Source organism: Acipenser ruthenus, chromosome 44, assembly GCF_902713425.1.
Source record: "Acipenser ruthenus chromosome 44, fAciRut3.2 maternal haplotype, whole genome shotgun sequence".
Lineage (NCBI taxonomy): Eukaryota > Metazoa > Chordata > Actinopteri > Acipenseriformes > Acipenseridae > Acipenser > Acipenser ruthenus.
In genome coordinates this window covers 10,033,291-10,051,386 of record NC_081232.1, presented here as the reverse complement: position 1 = coordinate 10,051,386, position 18,096 = coordinate 10,033,291, and the positions used below count along the sequence as shown (strand labels likewise).

The 18,096-nt window shown below is 42.0% G+C and overlaps 1 protein-coding gene across 1 annotated transcript; it reads left to right on the top strand.

Annotated features, from left to right (window-relative positions):
- The first annotated feature begins 4,666 nt into the window (after window positions 1-4,666).
- Window positions 4,667-12,767, top strand: LOC117398970 (myosin regulatory light chain 2, skeletal muscle). The gene is made up of 7 exons (XM_059012536.1): window positions 4,667-4,797; window positions 5,799-5,894; window positions 8,907-8,982; window positions 9,739-9,843; window positions 10,829-10,907; window positions 11,168-11,216; window positions 12,033-12,767. The coding sequence occupies exons 1-7, from the start codon at window positions 4,723-4,725 to the stop codon at window positions 12,132-12,134; spliced, it is 582 nt and encodes a 193-aa protein (XP_058868519.1). The 5' UTR covers window positions 4,667-4,722; the 3' UTR covers window positions 12,135-12,767.
- The last annotated feature ends 5,329 nt before the right edge of the window (window positions 12,768-18,096 follow it).

Genomic DNA, 18,096 nt, shown 5'->3' with positions numbered 1-18,096 from the left:
CTCTCTCATCTCCTCTCTCCTATCTCCCACCCTCTCCTCTCACACTCCTTCTCTCCCCTCTCTCCTTTCCCCTCTCTCTCCCCTCCCCCCTCTCCTTTCTCAGTGTACGTCAGCGCTGGTATTTTGAGCAGAGTGACACGCATATTAAGAAGTGGCCAGGTGGAGAAAGGGTTTCTATTTCAGTCTCTTCTCTCTCTCTGTATCAGTGTCTCAATGCAGCTGCTAGTCCTGTCACCCACCTCTCTGATGTCTCAGCCCTGCTCTTTCACTGCTCTGCAGAGGGGGGGGGGGGGGGGGGGGCAAGAGATTGCACCCCCCTCCCAGCTCGTGCAGCCAGAGACCTCAATTATTACAACCTGACTACAGGTTAGGTGCAGCCAAGTGATCTATGAAAGACAGACAGACAGTGACACTGCAATGGCAATAATGGTTCTGTATTACAATGAGGGGCAAAAGTATAGGGCAGCTGCAATGGGGTGAGGCTGGTAGAATGGGACCACAGTGTGCTAACTATACCCTAAATGATCTTCAATGGCAATGCAGACAGACAGTGGAGCTACAATGTCAATAATGGTTCTGTATTACACTGAGGGGCAATGGTAGCACAAGTATAGGGCAGCTGCAATGGGGTGAGGCTGGTAGAATGGGACCACAGTGTGCTGACTCTACCCTAAATGATCTTCAATGGCAATGCAATAACCATTTTGTGTTTATATAATAAAAAAACGTATTTATTCAGCAATGTGCCCTTGTATTAGAACACCCCGTTTCTTCTGTGGTTTTCATTTTTTTTTTGCGCCTATGAAATCAAACGACCGCCACGGAAAATCGTCAAAATAGACAACTTAGTGGATCACGTGCAATTAAGTAAAAATAGTAAGAGAGAAGGAACACAGAGCCGCATATGGTAACACGAATCCTGTCCAGCTGTGACCAATGGTTTTGCATCGCCCTATAGAATGAACTCATTTTGCTTCGTAAAGTCGAATGAAAACTGCTGAAGAATCACACCGCGTTGTAGTTTATTTATCCAGATACTTCAACAAGAAACTGACTGTGAAAAAAATGCGACATTTCGAAATCTAACATGAAATACTGCGATTATGGATTTTTTTTTTTTTGCAATATCATTTTTGTAGTTTGTTTTGATTACATAAATGTTAAATATGTTATGTTCATCGTATGTATTATTATTATTATTATTATTATTATTATTATTATTATTATTATTATTATTATTATTATTATTATTATTATTAAGCTGTATGTCAAGCAGTAGCTATACAATTAATGCATCTAAACGGTTCTGTGCCACTACTGTATACACACGAGCGTCTTTCTGCAGAGAGAGAGAGAGAGAGGGAGAGAGGGAGAGAGAGAGAGAGGGAGAGAGAGAGAGAGAGAGAGAGAGAGAGAGAGAGAGAGAGAGAGGAGAGAGAGAGAGAGAGAGAGAGAGAGAGAGAGAGAGAGAGAGAGAGAGAGAGCGAGCGAGAGAGAGTGAGTCGCTTTAATTTTTTGCGAGTCGCGGGCAGAGTGATTGACTGGTGTCAATGTATATGCACGTCATAAGACTTTTATAATCCTAACCTCACTCATTCAACTAATGAAAAACTAGAACTACAAAACTAAAAAAGAAATACTTCTTTGGTATGAACACCCCCACTTCCGTCCCTCTGAAATGGGTTCTTTTGAAAGGCACTGCCGCTTTTTTTTTTTCTCGTGAGACTTGGCAACACTACTAAACAGTAAAAACCAGAAACTTCTCAAAGTCCAAATAAGGAGACCGAGAAGACGCGATAAACTCAAACCGTCAGGACTGTGCGGTCGGCAGTTTCTCGCCAGTTATCGCGAGGTTTCTCGAATCTTCACATAAAACAACAATTTAAAAAAAAACACCATAACAAATCCATATAAGGTGTGTGTGTGTGTGTGTGTGTGTGTGTGTGTGTGTGTGTGTGTGTGTGTTTGAAACTTTGATGTTTCCATTATGTAAACGTATCCCAAAATGCACTGGTGGACACACACACCAGTTTGCCATTTTGATGCGAGTCCAGCGCGTTTTGAAATTTGATCACACCAACTCAGCTCCTGTCACCGCTGTCCTGCCCTCTGTGATTTTTGACCAGAGTTTGGGCCATTTTCTCAAACAATGCGTCCGTGGGTAGTTTGCATTATCTGCAGTCTAATTTAACCAACGCGGCTGCCGGCGCGATTCACCCGGCCATTTCTGTGGTTGGAATTGAATAAATGTAAGATTCTAAAATGACATCCGCTAAAACATAGAACATAAGAACATAAGAACAGAAGAAAGTTTACAAACGAGAGGAGGCCCCCATTCAGCCCATCTTGCTCGTTTGGTTGTTAGTAGCTTATTGATCCCAGAATCTCATCAAGCAGCTTCTTGAAGGATCCCAGGGTGTCAGCTTCAACAACATTACTGGGGAGTTGGTTCCAGACCCTCACAATTCTCTGTGTAAAAAAGTGCTTCCTATTTTCTGTTCTGAATGCCCCTTTATCTAATCTCCATTTGTGACCCCTGGTCCTTGTTTCTTTTTTCAGGTCAAAGAAGTCCCCTGGGTCGACATTGTCTATACCTTTTAGGATTTTGAATGTTTGAATCAGATCCCCGCGTAGTCTTCTTTGTTCAAGACTGAACAGATTCAAATCTTTTAGCCTGTCTGCATACGACATGCCTTTTAAACCCGGGATAATTCTGGTCGCTCTTCTTTGGACTCTTTCTAGAGCAGCAATATCCTTTTTGTAATGAGGTGACCAGAACTGAACACAATATTCTAGGTGAGGTCTTACTAATGCATTGGAAAGTTTTAACATTACTTCCCTTGATTTAAATTCAACACTTCTCACAATATATCCGAGCATCTTGTTGGCCTTTTTTTTATAGCTTCCCCACATTGTCTAGATGAAGACATTTCTGAGTCAACATAAACTCCTAGGTCTTTTTCATAGTTCCCTTCTTCAATTTCAGTATCTCCCATATGATATTTATAATGCACATTTTTATTGCCCGCATGCAATACTTTACACTTTTCTCTATTAAATTTCATTTGCCATGTGTCTGCCCAGTTCTGAATGCTGTCTAGATCATTTTGAATGACCTTTGCTGCTGCAACAGTGTTTGCCACTCCTCCTATTTTTGTGTCATCTGCAAATTTAACGAGTTTGCTTACTATAACAGAATCTAAATCCATCACTCTCAGACAACCAAGTTTCTGCAACACCTATCACATCGTAGTTACTTGTTAGTGCAGTAGCTTCAAGTTCTAACATTTTGTTTCTGAGACTTCTAGCATTAAGATAAATACATTTAATAGTTGTCTTACCTGAGTTGTTGCCCCTTGTTTTGATGTGGTCTCCCTTCTGTTTTTTGTTTTCTCCCTCCTTCCTTTCTACTTTAAATGCTTCTGGACCTCCTCAAGGATCATTTCTCCGAGTAAACTGCATTTTAAATCACTCAGGAAAAATGTATGCTTTCTCTCAGCACTTGTATTACAGATAGACACAGTATTAAGCTATATAGAGATATGTAAAGCTCTGGCCAAAAGTTTAGCCTCACCCTCTATATAGAATTAACTAATTTTGCTTCATAAAGTCGAAAGTAAAACTGCTGAATAATGTTACCTTGTTAACATATTGAATTACACACCACTTTGTTGTTTTTCCCAGATACTTAACTGAAAAACTGACATGAAAAATGTGACATTTCAAAATCTAACATGAAATACTTACTGCGCTGCGATTACTGCTTCCGGTAGACTTTTTTTTTTTAATTTGTCTCAATCCTAAAATTCTAGGTGATGCATATAAGTCTACCAGAAGCCATAATCGCAGTACAGTAAGTATTTCATGTTAGATTTCGAAATGTCACATTTTTCCAGTCAGTTTTTCGTTAAGTATGTGTTCATTCTATATAGAGGGGTATGGAAAACGTTTGGCCAGAGCTGTAGTTTGACAGACAGACAGACAGACAGACAGACAGACAGACAGACAGACAGACAGACAGATAGATAGATAGATAGACAGATAGATAGACAGTCAGATAAATACAGACAGACAGACAGACACAGACAGACAGTCAGATAGATAGATAGATATATAGATAGACAGATAGTCAGATAAATAGATAGATAGATAGATAGATAGATAGAGAGAGACAGACAGTCAGATAAATAGACAGACAGACAGACAGACACACAGACAGACAGTCAGATAGATAGATAGATAGATAGAGAGAGAGACAGACAGTCAGATAAATAGACAATCAGACAGACAGACACAGACAGACAGACAGTCAGATAGATAGATAGATATATAGATAGATAGATAGATAGATAGATAGATAGATAGATAGATAGATAGATAGATAGATAGATAGATAGATAGATAGATAGATAGATAGATAAGATAGCAAACTGTGTGTGTCATCTTGTCAGTACAGTACAGTGTCTGTCTAAGGGAGTTGGGGCAGGGAATGCAGTATGGACAGAAGGAGGAGAGGAAGGTGAGATGTAAGAAGGGAGAGTGACTCTTCCGTCTCCTTATTAGTCCACAAAAGGAGTCGCCTATTTCTGAAGAAATCGAGCCCCTGCCCCCCCTCCCCACCCCACACACACCCTCACTCCGTGGGGAAGCCAAACTTGTATCGTTCTATAGTTAGCCCACCGAGGTCTGGGGGTATAAAAGCTGGACGGATCAGCTCAGCTCATGTCAGTCAGTCTCTGCCTGCCGGCTTCTCTCAGCTTTTGTCTCTCACAGCAACTCCAGAACCACAGAGAAATGGTAAGTGGGGCTGGGACAGGGGACAGGGGATAGGGGGACAACAGGGAACTGGGCAGCTACTGGACTCAAAACCAAATCTGAATTTATTATTGTTATTTCATTCTCCTATTGGAAAAAATACTTTACTGGACTGCTGTAAAATAATTTCAGATCTTCTTGTTTAATTCTGCTATTGGAAAATATATTTTAGTGAACTTTAGATGCAGCGAAACAATTTAGAATGTTATAATTTCATTCTGCTATTCTTTAGTAAAATAAATCAGATGTTATTTAATTCTGCTATTCAAAAATACTGTATTCATTTTATTCTGCTATTGGAAAAAAAATATTTTAGTGCGTTTCTGACGCAGGGAAAGAATTCAGAATTTTTTTTGTATTTAATTGTCCAATTTGAAATCATTTGTATTAATTTTGGTTTAAAAACTTATACTCTGCTAAAGGAATTTTTTTAAATTCTTAAATTTTATTGAAATTCTATATAAAGTTATTATTTAAATTCATATATCAGGACAGAGCTAATTGTGCATATTATTATGATTATTATTTTTATTATAATAGAAGGCCTAATTGTAAATTCGTATTTAGGATAACAAGAAAATAAATCTTACGGGGTGGCAGTAAATAATATGTACAATTTAAAATGTGTATATATTTACACTTTGTGCACATTCCATTTAAATGCAGAACATGTTAGAATTAATTGAAAAACAAAATGTGTTGAAATACTATACGCTCTCGTCTTTTTATTTAATGGCCAGAACCCCCTAATGGATTTAGTGCATCATAACACTATCTACAAAAAAGCTTTAAATAGATAGATAGATAGATAGATAGATAGATAGATAGATAGATAGATAGATAGATAGATCGATCCATTGTTGCTCCGGTTGACCTATAACTTGCATACAAAGCAGGCTCCTAGCCTGAGCCAACATGGTGTGCAGTTTCCAATATCCGGACGACGTTAATTTCTCTCCATTTCCCGCTGTCTCTCTCTCCAGGCACCCAAGAAGGCAAAGAGGAGGCAGGCAGCCGAGGGCGGTTCCTCTAACGTGTTCTCAATGTTCGAGCAGAGCCAGATTCAGGAGTACAAAGAGGTGAGGATAACAAAAAGTAAACTGGGCGGAACAAATGCAGGGCAAGCGATGAAACTGGCTCCAGAACACCAACAGTTTTTGCATCCCGCTCTCTATATAGAATAAACTAATTTAGCTTCTTAAAATCGAATGAAAAATGTTCCCTCGTTAACATATTGAATTACACACCGCCGCTTTGCAGTTTTCCCCAGATACTTAACGACAAAACTGATTGGAAAAATGTGACATTTCAAAATCTAACATGAAATTCTTTCTGTACTGCGATTATGGCTTCTGGTTTTTATGTCTCAATCCGAAAATTCTAGGGGATGCAAAGCCTTTGTCCGTCGCTATAGATAGATAGATCGATAAATAGATATAATGTTAACTAGATAGGTAATAGACAGATAGACATCTATGCATGTACGTGTTTATAGAGATATTTGTATTTTCTTTGATTACATGATGTTAAATAAAATATTTAAATTATGTTCATATATATATATATATATATGATCCAAAACTTTTGACCACAGCTGTAGATTGAAAATATATTTCCATACCAGGTAACTTCCACAACTTAACCAAATGGAGAGATATATTGTATTTCAAAGGAAGTCATTCCCATGTACTTACAAGGTGATTCCTGAGATCTGGGAGACGGAAATAACAGCGAGCAGCGCTCCCGAGATATTCCCAGCTGTCTTACAAGACATTCCTGAGTGTAACTTGAGAACCGACAAACTCATTTTCACTCGCTCACTCGTCTGCTGATCAGTACATTCTTGGCAGGGGAGAAAGCTGTCTCAAACTCAGCACAACCTGAGACCAGCTGTACCGAGTGTCAAGGAGTTTCGATTTCAGGATTACAGTAAAAGCCTTTTCCACTCTTAAGACAAAACAGCTGCGGTTTGCTTAACTGTCAGACCACCCTTGTAAAATTCTACAATACTAAAAGCACAGCAAAGTGTAATAAAGCACAGAAAGAATAGGGACGCATTGTAAAGCACAGAGAGGTCTGGTAAAGCATAGGGAAGCATTGTAAAGCACAGAGAGGTCTGGTAAAGCATAGGGAAGCATTGTGAAGCACAGAGAGGTGTGGTAAAGCATAGGGAAGCATTGTAAAGCACAGAGAGGTCTGGTAAAGCATAGGGAAGCATTGTAAAGCACAGAGAGGTCTGGTAAAGCATAGGGAAGCATTGTAAAGCACAGAGGGGTCTGGTAAAGCATAGTGAAGCATTGTAAAGCACAGAGAGGTCTGGTAAAGCATAGCGAAGCATTGTAAAGCACAGAGAGGTCTGGTAAAGCATAGGGAAGCATTGTAAAGCACAGAGAGGTCTGGTAAAGCATAGGGAAGCATTGTAAAGCACAGAGAGGTCTGGTAAAGCATAGGGAAGCATTGTAAAGCACAGAGAGGTCTGGTAAAGCATAGGGCAGCATTGTAAAGCACAGAGAGGTCTGGTAAAGCATAGGGAAGCATTGTAAAGCACAGAGAGGTCTGGTAAAGCATATTAATAAGCATGGCAAACCATGGAGGCTAATGCATAGTATAACCACGGGCAAAGTGAAAAAGGCAAACTGCAAAATGACTGCAGAAATGTGAACTTTAAACTTTTATAAGGGGGATCCCAGAACCACTGACAGCGCTAGTGAAAGGAAATATAAAAATGAGTCAATTTGAAAGTCTTTGGAAGTCAGGTTCTCTTTATCTCATTTACAGGGTTGAGTCATTTAGATGTTATTTTTCTTTATGGTTGTTTTTTTGCAGTTAGATTTCCAGATAGAGACTCACACACACACACACACACACACACACACACACACACACACACACACACGCACGCACACAGACAGAGACTCACACACACACACACACACACTTATACTCTCAGAGACACACACACACACACTGACACACACATATATACACACACACACACACACACACACACACAGACAAAGGTAAACACACACACAGACACACTCATACTCTCAGACACACATTCACACAGATAGAGACACACACACACACACACACACACACACACACACACCGACAGAGACTCACTCACACACACACACACACACACACACACTCTCACACACACACAGACACACTCATACTCTCAGACACACATTCACACAGATAGAGACGCACACACACACACACACTCTCACACACACACAGACACACTCATACTCTCAGACACACATTCACACAGACAGAGACTCACTCACACACACACACACACACACACACACATGCTGACACACACTCACACATGCACAAACACAGATAGACATTCAAATTCCAAAAATGCTTTATTGGCATGACGAAATGAGAGTTTTGCCAAAGCAATTCAGCAATGAACATTATTACAAAACATAAACTCAAACAAACACACAGGCAGAGGTAGACACACACACACACTCTCACACACACACAGACACACTCATTCATGTAAAGCACAGAGAGGTATGGTAAAGTGTATTACTGCTTGGTAAATCTACAATACCACAGTAAACTTACAAGGGTAAGAAATGCATGAGGAACAAATATATCTAAGTGCGCAGTGTGTTTTACATCCACTAGGGGGCAGTGGGGTTATTATTATTATTATTATTATTTATTTCTTAGCAGACGCCCTTATCCAGGGCGACTTACAATTGTTACAAGATATCACATTATTTTTACATACAGTTACCCATTTATAAAGTTGGGTTTTTACTGGAGCAATCTAGGTAAAGTACCTTGCTCAAGGGTACAGCAGCAGTGTCCCCCACCAGGGATTGAACCCACGACCCTCCGGTCAACAAGTCCAGAGCCCTGACCACTACTCCACACTGCTGCTGCTCAGGTTACCCTCTGATAAACAGTACCAGTTGAACTTGAGGACTCTATTGAGGTTAAAGGGGGAGGTGCGTGGGGGAGGGGGTGGTTATTTGTTAATAATAAAGTTTGAATTGTTCCCTACAGTATTTCCCCCCCACCCCCCCTAACCTGGTCTCTCTGTGTCTCAATGAATTTTCCAGGCCTTCACTGTCATCGACCAGAACAGAGACGGCATCATCAGCAAGGATGATCTCAGAGACACTCTGGCAGCTATGGGTAAGAAACGAGCCCCCTCTATCGCTCCCTCTCTCCCCCTCTACCTCTCTCCTCTCTCCTGTCTCCCACTCTCCCTCAGACACACTACACCGATGAAGGCACTAGAGCCCAAACGCTGGTCTGCTTGACTCAGTTTAGTTTCAGTAACGCTGATGAAGGCACTAGAGCCCAAACGCTGGTCTGCTTGACTCAGTTTAGTTTCAGTAGCGCTGATGAAGGCACTAGAGCCCAAACGCTGGTCTGCTTGACCCAGTTTAGTTTCAACAACGCTGATGAAGGCACTAGAGCCCAAACGCTGGTCTGCTTGACTCAGTTTAGTTTCAATAACGCTGATGAAGGCACTAGAGCCCAAACGCTGGTCTGCTTGACCCAGTTTAGTTTCAGTAACGCTGATGAAGGCACTAGAGCCCAAACGCTGGTCTGCTTGACTCAGTTTAGTTTCAATAACGCTGATGAAGGCACTAGAGCCCAAACGCTGGTCTGCTTGACTCAGTTTAGTTTCAATAACGCTGATGAAGGCACTAGAGCCCAAACGCTGGTCTGCTTGCCTCAGTTTAGTTTCAGTAACGCTGATGAAGGCACTAGAGCCCAAACGCTGGTCTGCTTGACTCAGTTTAGTTTCAATAACGCTGATGAAGGCACTAGAGCCCAAACGCTGGTCTGCTTGACCCAGTTTAGTTTCAATACCACTGCTGAAGGCACTGGAGCCCAAACGCTGATCTTACTCCCCCTCTCTCCCCTTCTCTCTCTCTGCAGGCAGTATGAATGTGAAGAATGAGGAGTTGGAGGCGATGGTAAAGGAAGCCAGCGGCCCCATCAACTTCACCGTCTTCCTCACCATGTTCGGAGAGAAGCTCAAGGGTGAGTCACTGCACACTATACACTTTATACAGACCACTCCTGGTCCAATACACACACTACAGACCGGTCTCCGGTCCAATACACACATCAAAGACATATAAATACAGCCAAATTATATATATTCAGTATGTTAACAAGGGAACATTATTCAGCAGCTTTCATTGGACTCTATGAAGCTGAGGGAGTTTATTCTATATAGAGGGGGTGGAATTCAATATGTTAACAAGGGAACATTATTCAGCAGCTTTCATTGGACTCTATGAAGCTGAGGGAGTTCATTCTATATAGAGGGTGTGGAATTCAATATGTTAACAAGGGAACATTATTCAGCAGCTTTCATTGGACTCTATGAAGCTGAGGGAGTTCATTCTATATAGAGGGTGTGGAATTCAATATGTTAACAAGGGAACATTATTCAGCAGCTTTCATTGGACTCTATGAAGCTGAGGGAGTTCATTCTATATAGAGGGTGTGTAATTCAATATGTTAACAAGGGAACATTATTCAGCAGGTTTACATTCGACTTTATGAAGCAGAATCAGTTCATTCTATATAGAGGGGGTGGAATTCAATATGTTAACAAGGGAACATTATTCAGCAGCTTTCATTGGACTCTATGAAGCTGAGGGAGTTCATTCTATATAGAGGGTGTGGAATTCAATATGTTAACAAGGGAACATTATTCAGCAGCTTTCATTGGACTCTATGAAGCTGAGGGAGTTCATTCTATATAGAGGGTGTGGAATTCAATATGTTAACAAGGGAACATTATTCAGCAGCTTTCATTGGACTCTATGAAGCTGAGGGAGTTCATTCTATATAGAGGGTGTGTAATTCAATATGTTAACAAGGGAACATTATTCAGCAGGTTTACATTCGACTTCATGAAGCAGAATCAGTTCATTCTATATAGGGGGCGATGCTAAACTTCTGACCAGGTTGTCTTCTAAGATTAGTGTGAAATTATTCGATCTCCCCCTCTCAGGCGCTGACCCAGAGGACGCTATCATGGCTGCATTCAAGGTTTTGGACCCAGAAGCTACCGGAACCATCAAGAAGGATTTGTGAGTAAAGGAACAGAACCCCCCCCCCCCCCCCTTGAACGATCCTGCAGTGCTGTAGTTATTCCACTAGAGGGAGCCCCTCGATTTAGCTCTGCTATAAGCAGTGAGGCATCATTTGAAATTAACCGACTCGTTCTAAAAAAAAAATCTATTAAGTATTACTTAATATTTACGTTGTTTCTCTGTTAACGTCGTACGAAAGCGGTTTTGATTTTGTGATTTTCTTTTATTGATGTTTTTTTTTAAAAAATTTTTTACAGCCTTCAAGAGATGCTGACAACACAGTGCGATAGATTCACTCCTGAAGAGGTGAGATATAGACATAATTAAAAAACAAAAACTAGATCAACAATAATTTTGATCTTTTACAATCTCATAAAAAAATGGAAATGGAAGACGTACTAATTCTCTCTCCCCCCCCCCTCTCTCTCCTTCCCCCCTCTCCTCTTTCTCTCTCTCTCTCTCTCTCTCTCTCTCTCTCTTGCTCTCTCTCTCTCCCCCTCCCTCTCCCCCTCTCTCTCTCCTTCCCCCCTCTCCCTCTCTCTCTCTCTCCTCTCCCTCTCTCCCCCTCTCTCTCTCCCCTCTCTCTCTCTCCCCCTCTCCTCTCCCTCTCTCCCCCTCTCTTTCTCCCTCCCTCTCTCTCTCTCTCCCTCTCTCTCCCCCTCTCTCTCTCCTCTTTCTCTCTCCCCCTCTCTCTCCTCTTTCTCTCTCCCTCTCTCTCCCCTCTTTCTCTCTCCCTCCCTCTCTCCCCTCTCTCTCTCTCCCCCTCTCTCTCTCTCCCCCCTCTTCCCCCTCCCCCTCTCTCTCTCCCTCTCTCCCCCTCTCTCCTCTTTCTCTCTCTCTGTCTCTCTCTTTCACTCTCTCTCCTCTTTCTCTCCCCCTCTCTCTCCCCCCTCTCTCTCCCCCTCTCTCTCTCCCTCTCTCCCCCTCTCTCTCCCCCCTCTCTCCTCTTTCTCTCTCTGTCTCTCTCTTTCACTCTCTCTCCTCTTTCTCTCCCCCTCTCCTCTTTCTCTCTCTCTCCCCCTCTCTCCTCTTTCTCTCTCTCTCTCTCTCTCCCCCTCTCTCTCCCTCTCTCCCCCTCTCTCCCTCTCTCTCCCCCCCTCTTCCCCTCTCTCTCTCTCTCAGATTAAGAATTTCTTCACCGCTTTCCCTCCCGATGTCGCCGGCAACGTCGATTACAAGAACGTCTGCTACGTCATCACACACGGAGAGGAGAAGGAGGAATAAATCTGCGCGTCATATCCGCTACTTTAAAAAAAAAAACCAAAAAAAAAAAACCAAACAGCAACAACGTCCCTTTTATTTAACTGGGTGTAGGGAACCCCCAAAACCAAAAGTCCGCTGTCTCTCTGTAATCTCTCCGTACCCCCCCCCCCCCCTTCACCCCCTCTTTCCTCTCCTTCTTTCTCGTTCTCCCTCCCGCCAATACTCAAAAAAAGCGGCAAATGTCTTAAAACCAGCCTCCTCGTTTAAAATCTTACTTCGTCTTAATAGGAATGGCGGGAGTTTACTGATTTCCTCTCCTCCTCTCTCCGTTTGCAAAAGACTGTTTTAAAATAAAATAGTCTGTGAAAGTCGAGGGGAAGAGAGAGTGAGGGGGGGGTAACGGAAGAGGAGAAAGACGGGATGAATGGACGATGAAAGGAAATCGAGCCTCCTGAAAGCGGTGGCAGGTTTTCGGAGCGAGCCAGGGGAGGGAGGAGTGAGGAACAACGTAAAGAAATCCAGGAGGGGACGGAAGAACTGACGTCTTAAAACATGTTTCTGTTTTTTTTTCTCTCTCGGAGAGAGTCACTCTAACTTGACCATCCTGCTTGTAAAAAATAAATGTGCAAATTACAAATAAAATTCTTAATTTTCTTTTTGTGTGAGTGTGAGTGGGGGGGGGGGGGGGGCAGGTATTACTATCAATGCGCGGACAGAATTTGAGAAAATGTCCCCACAAAGATAGTAACTTCTGAAAAAAAAAAAAAAAACGACATTGTGGGTCCCCAAATTTGTTAAAAACTTTTTAAGAACTAAATATGCCTTCAGAAAAAAATAAAAATGCCAAAATATTTAGCTTGTTGTCGACTTTCACCCCGTGTGGAGTTTTGCCTGACTCGAGTTAGAAAAAGTAAATTAAAATATAGTGAGAGTCAATGAGAAGTCCCTACAAATATAGGAATAGAAACGTGTGTGTGCTTGTTTTGTCTGATTGGTTCCTCTGCTATGATTCTGAACTGTGGTTTTAGAAACGACCACCAGAGGGCGTGCATGTCTTAGTTTGTTTTACACGACTGTGCTTGGTTTGTTGGGCTTAAAAATAAACAAACATTGTGCTGCATTAAAATGTTTTATTTGAGTCTCCCCTGGTAAAGGCACGGCCGTGTGGCGTGCAGGGGGGGAGTCACACAGTCAGGGGAGCGCAGGGGTCCCCGAGGGTCTCCCCTGGTAAAGGCACGGCCGCGTGGCGTGCAGGGGGGAGTCACACACTCGGGGGAGTGCAGGGGTCCCTGAGGGTCTCCCCTGGTAAAGGCACGGCCGCGTGGCGTGCAGGGTGGGGTGTCACACAGTCAGGGGAGCGCAGGGGTCCCTGAGGGTCTCCCCTGGTAAAGGCACGGCCGCGTGGCGTGCAGGGGGGGAGTCACACAGTCAGGGGAGCGCAGGGGTCCCTGAGGGTCTCCCCTGGTAAAGGCACGGCCGCGTGGCGTGCAGGGGGGGAGTCACACAGTCAGGGGAGCGCAGGGGTCCCCGAGGGTCTCCCCTGGTAAAGGCACGGCCGCGTGGCGTGCAGGGTGGGGTGTCACACAGTCAGGGGAGCGCAGGGGTCCCCGAGGGTCTCCCTTGGTAAAGGCACGGCCTGCGTGGCGTGCAGGGGGGGAGTCACACAGTCAGGGGAGCGCAGGGGTCCCCGAGGGTCTCCCCTGGTAAAGGCACGGCCGCGTGGCGTGCAGGGGGGGGAGTCACACAGTCAGGGGAGCGCAGGGGTCCCCGAGGGTCTCCCCTGGTAAAGGCACGGCCGCGTGGCGTGCAGGGGGGGGAGTCACACAGTCAGGGGAGCGCAGGGGTCCCCGAGGGTCTCCCCTGGTAAAGGCACGGCCGTGTGGCGTGCAGGGGGGGAGTCACACAGTCAGGGGAGCGCAGGGGTCCCCGAGGGTCTCTCCTGAGTAAATGTTAATCGTTATAACACATATATAACATTTACCAATACCAATGTGCGGGTGCATTATATAAAAAATAGCCACTGCCGTCCATTTCTCTGGCAGCCAGAAGCAATATCGCCAGCCACATTAACAATTACAACACGGCTGCGGTATTTTGATCAAATTAAATTGTGCAAATACATCAGGGAGCACTATGTGTCTACCTATGAAAGATTTAGATCGTTAACTGTGCAATATTTAAAATGAAAAGCGCGATCGTAAACAGCTGTTTTACCCATTCCTATCAAAAGGACAGCTTGTTCGAGTAATGGTCAGTTATTTAGAGCAGCGCTTCCCATCCCCGGGAATGAAATCTCCAACTGTTTAAAAAGCTGAAAACAATTAAAAAGGTCCAATTAAGCTAATGAATTATTATTATTATTATTATTATTATTATTATTATTATTATTATTATTATTATTATTATTATTATTTATTTATTTATTTATTTATTTATTTATTTATTTATTTATTTCTTAGCCGACGCCCTTATCCAGGGCGATTTACAGTCGTTAACAAAAATACATTTCAAGAATCACAGTACAAGTATTAATACAATTAGGAGCAAGATAAAAAATACAATGACTTTGGTTCTAGCAAGTACAAGAATACGACAAAATACGACTCAATAACGGAGCAGATAACAGCGTCAGTGATAGTTACATCAGGATATGATTAAATACAAAATACTACAGATTAAATAACACTTGTGACAGATTACAGTATTCTGAAGTACAGGATTAAATGCAGAAAAATAGGGAGCAGATAAGAGCAAGTCCAGAGAAGGGTCTAGGATGGAGAACTCATTTGGAATGAAAATCAGCCGACCCAGCAGGGGGTCCCCAGGACTAGGATTGGAGAAACCCTGATTTAGATGCACCGACAACCATCCACTGAATAATATATATATATATATATATATATATATATATATATATATATATATATATATATGTATGTGGGGAATGGGGAATTGTATGTAAAAATAATGCGATATCTTGTAACAATTGTAAGTCGCCCTGGATAAGGGCGTCTGCTAAGAAATAAATAAATAAATAATAATAATAATAATAATAATAATAATAATAATAATAATAATAATAATAATAATAATAATAAAGAGAGAGAAAGAGAGAGAGAGAGAGAGAGAGAGAGAGAGAGAGAGAGAGAGAGAGAGAGAGCGAGCTTTCGAGTTAAGGTGAGAGAATACCTATAGAACTGTGGGTAGGGACTTATGCAAATATCTGAATTACAAGAGCCAATCAATTCGTGTGAAAGTATAAGGCTTCTACATTCACCGCTGAATTATGAATTGTTATGATCTGCGGTAAATACAGCCGGTGTTTAACTTGTTAATTATGGTTGTGTTATGTTACATACAGCTATCAAAATTGCTTCCGGGTGTATTGAAGGAAAACATCTTTTCACTTATCATGTGCTAGCACCTCCAGCACACCCTACGTGCTATCAGGTCCAGACTCACGAAACACGCAATATTCTCAGAAATGTCCTGTTTCAGCCTGCAATGCTGATAATCTCTGTCTCGCAGAAAGAACTTTCTATTTCTGTTCAATTCAGTTCAGAAATTTGATAACCTAATTAAACAGCATCGTTTCAAAAGTGAGATACTGAATGTTCCAGAATGGGTCGCTGAATTGTTAGAATTATTAATAGTATTATTAAAAAATAATAATAATTAGAGCCAGCGCTGTCTATGAAAGTCTATTGGATCTGAAATGCAACGCCTTAAAATAATGAAATCAAATTACATAATAAAATGAAATAAAATACAAAATACACTCATTAACATGTTATTATGATGCTGTACTAATTATAGTATTTAACGTAATTCTACGCGGTTGGATACTGTAATGTGGCAACATCATCGTTTATATAATATTCAGGTTTCAGGATCTTTATCAATCAATATTTATTTTAGAGCAGCAGTGTGGAGTAGTGGTTAGGGCTCTGGATTCTTGACCGGAGGGTCGTGGGTTCAATCCCAGGTGGGGGGGACACTGCTGCTGTACCCTTGAGCAAGGTACTTTACCTAGATTGCTCCAGTAAAAACCCAACTGTATAAATGGGGAATTGTATGTAAAAAATAATGTGACATCTTGTAACAATTGTAAGTCGCCCTGGATAAGGGCGTCTGCTAAGAAATAAATAATAATAATATAGCGCCTTTCATAGTGGACCTTTAGGAGGTCAACACACGTTCCGTAATGGTTACATTTCATACCTATGATTATATATATATATATATATATATATATATATATATATATATATATATATATATTTTATAAAGCGCCTATGCACGCATCTCAAAGCGCTGTACAAACACACAGAGAACCACATATCTATACAGCATATTTATTTCTTAGCAGACACCCTTTTCCAGGGCTACTTACAATTGTTACAAGATATCACATTGTACATTATTTCACATTATACAGATATCACATTATTTTACATACAATTACCCATTTATACAGCTGGGTTTTTACTGGAGCAATCTAGGTAAAGTACCTTGCTCAAGGGTACAGCAGCAGTGTCCCCCCACCTGGGATTGAACCCACGACCCTCCGGTCAAGAGTCCAGAGCCCTGACCACTACTCCACACTGCCGCCCATATTAAGAGTATACGTAACATAAAAAGAAATTACACAAATCAAAAACCAAATCATGATAAAATGCCTGAATGTCTCTAACTGTTTTTTAAAAGCATCAACTGTCTTAGCCTCCCTGACAGATTGAGGAAGGTCATTCCAAAGTTTGGGCGCATAGCGGCAAAAAGCTCCCATCGCCAAGGAGCGAAGCTTAGTTTTGGGTATTGACAATAAACTCGAGGATGAAGAACGTAGATTACGTACGGGTGTGTAACGTGTAAGCAATTCAGCAACGTAACATGGAGCTAAACATGGAGGCTGTGTGGTCCAGTGGTTAAAGAAACTGGCTTGTAACCAGGAGGTCCCCGGTTCAAATCCCCCCTCAGCCACTGACTCACTGTGTGACCCTGAGCAAGTCACTTCACCTCCTTGTGCTCCGTCTTTCGGGTGAGACGTAGTTGTAAGTGACTCTGCAGCTGATGCATAGCTCACACACCCTAGTCTCTGTAAATCGCCTCTGATAAAGGTGTCTGCTTAATAATAATAATAATAATAATAATAATAATAATAATAATAATACACCGTTTGGAGCCTTATAGGTTAACAACAGTATTTTAAAATCAATCCTGCTCTCAACCGGCAACCACTGCAAAGAAGCAAGAACCGGTGTAATCTGGGCACCCAGTTTAGTGCACAGTTAAAATGCGAGCAGCGGAGTTCTGAATATATTGTAGCCTGCTGATAGCAGCCTTGGAGACACCTGCAAACGACGCGTTGCAATAATCGAGCCGGAAAGAAACAAAGGCATGAACTAGCCTTTCTGCATCAGGCACAGACAAGCAATGTTACGAAGGTGAATAAAGGATACCTTGGTGACACTGCGGACATGTGACTTGAAAGTAAGGCTAGGGTCACAGATCATACCAAGATTCCTAACTACAGAGCTCGATTTAACTTCAAGCTCATCGATCACTATGCTAAAAGAATCAACATTTCTAAGTTGTCGAGGAAAGCCAAGTATAGCATTACTTCGTTTTTATCGCTATTTAATCTGTCAAACAATTATCAAGAGCCGAAACACATCATTAGTCATTCTGAAGTTGTAGAAAATGAGTAATTTCGTGCTATATGTTTTAAGACGGCTTTTCCCACGCTCCAATTACTTAGTTTAAATATTATTATTATTATTATTATTATTATTATTATTCGTTTATTTAGCAGACGCCTTTATCCAAGGCGACTTACAGAGACTAGGGTGTGTGAACTATGCATCAACTGCAGAGTCACTTACAACTACGTCTCACCCGAAAGACGGAGCACAAGGAGGTGAAGTGACTTGCTCAGGGTCACACAATGAGTCAGTGGCTGAGGTGGGATTTGAACCGGGGACCT

Bases quoted from the DNA above. Each gene is read 5' to 3' on its own strand.
- LOC117398970 (XM_059012536.1), top strand. From the start codon at position 4,723: ATGTCAGTCAGTCTCTGCCTGCCGGCTTCTCTCAGCTTTTGTCTCTCA. The intron at 4,798-5,798 runs GTAAGTGGGGCT...CTCTCTCTCCAG, and splicing joins TCCAGAACCACAGAGAAATG to GCACCCAAGAAGGCAAAGAG. The intron at 8,983-9,738 runs GTAAGAAACGAG...CTCTCTCTGCAG, and splicing joins AGACACTCTGGCAGCTATGG to GCAGTATGAATGTGAAGAAT.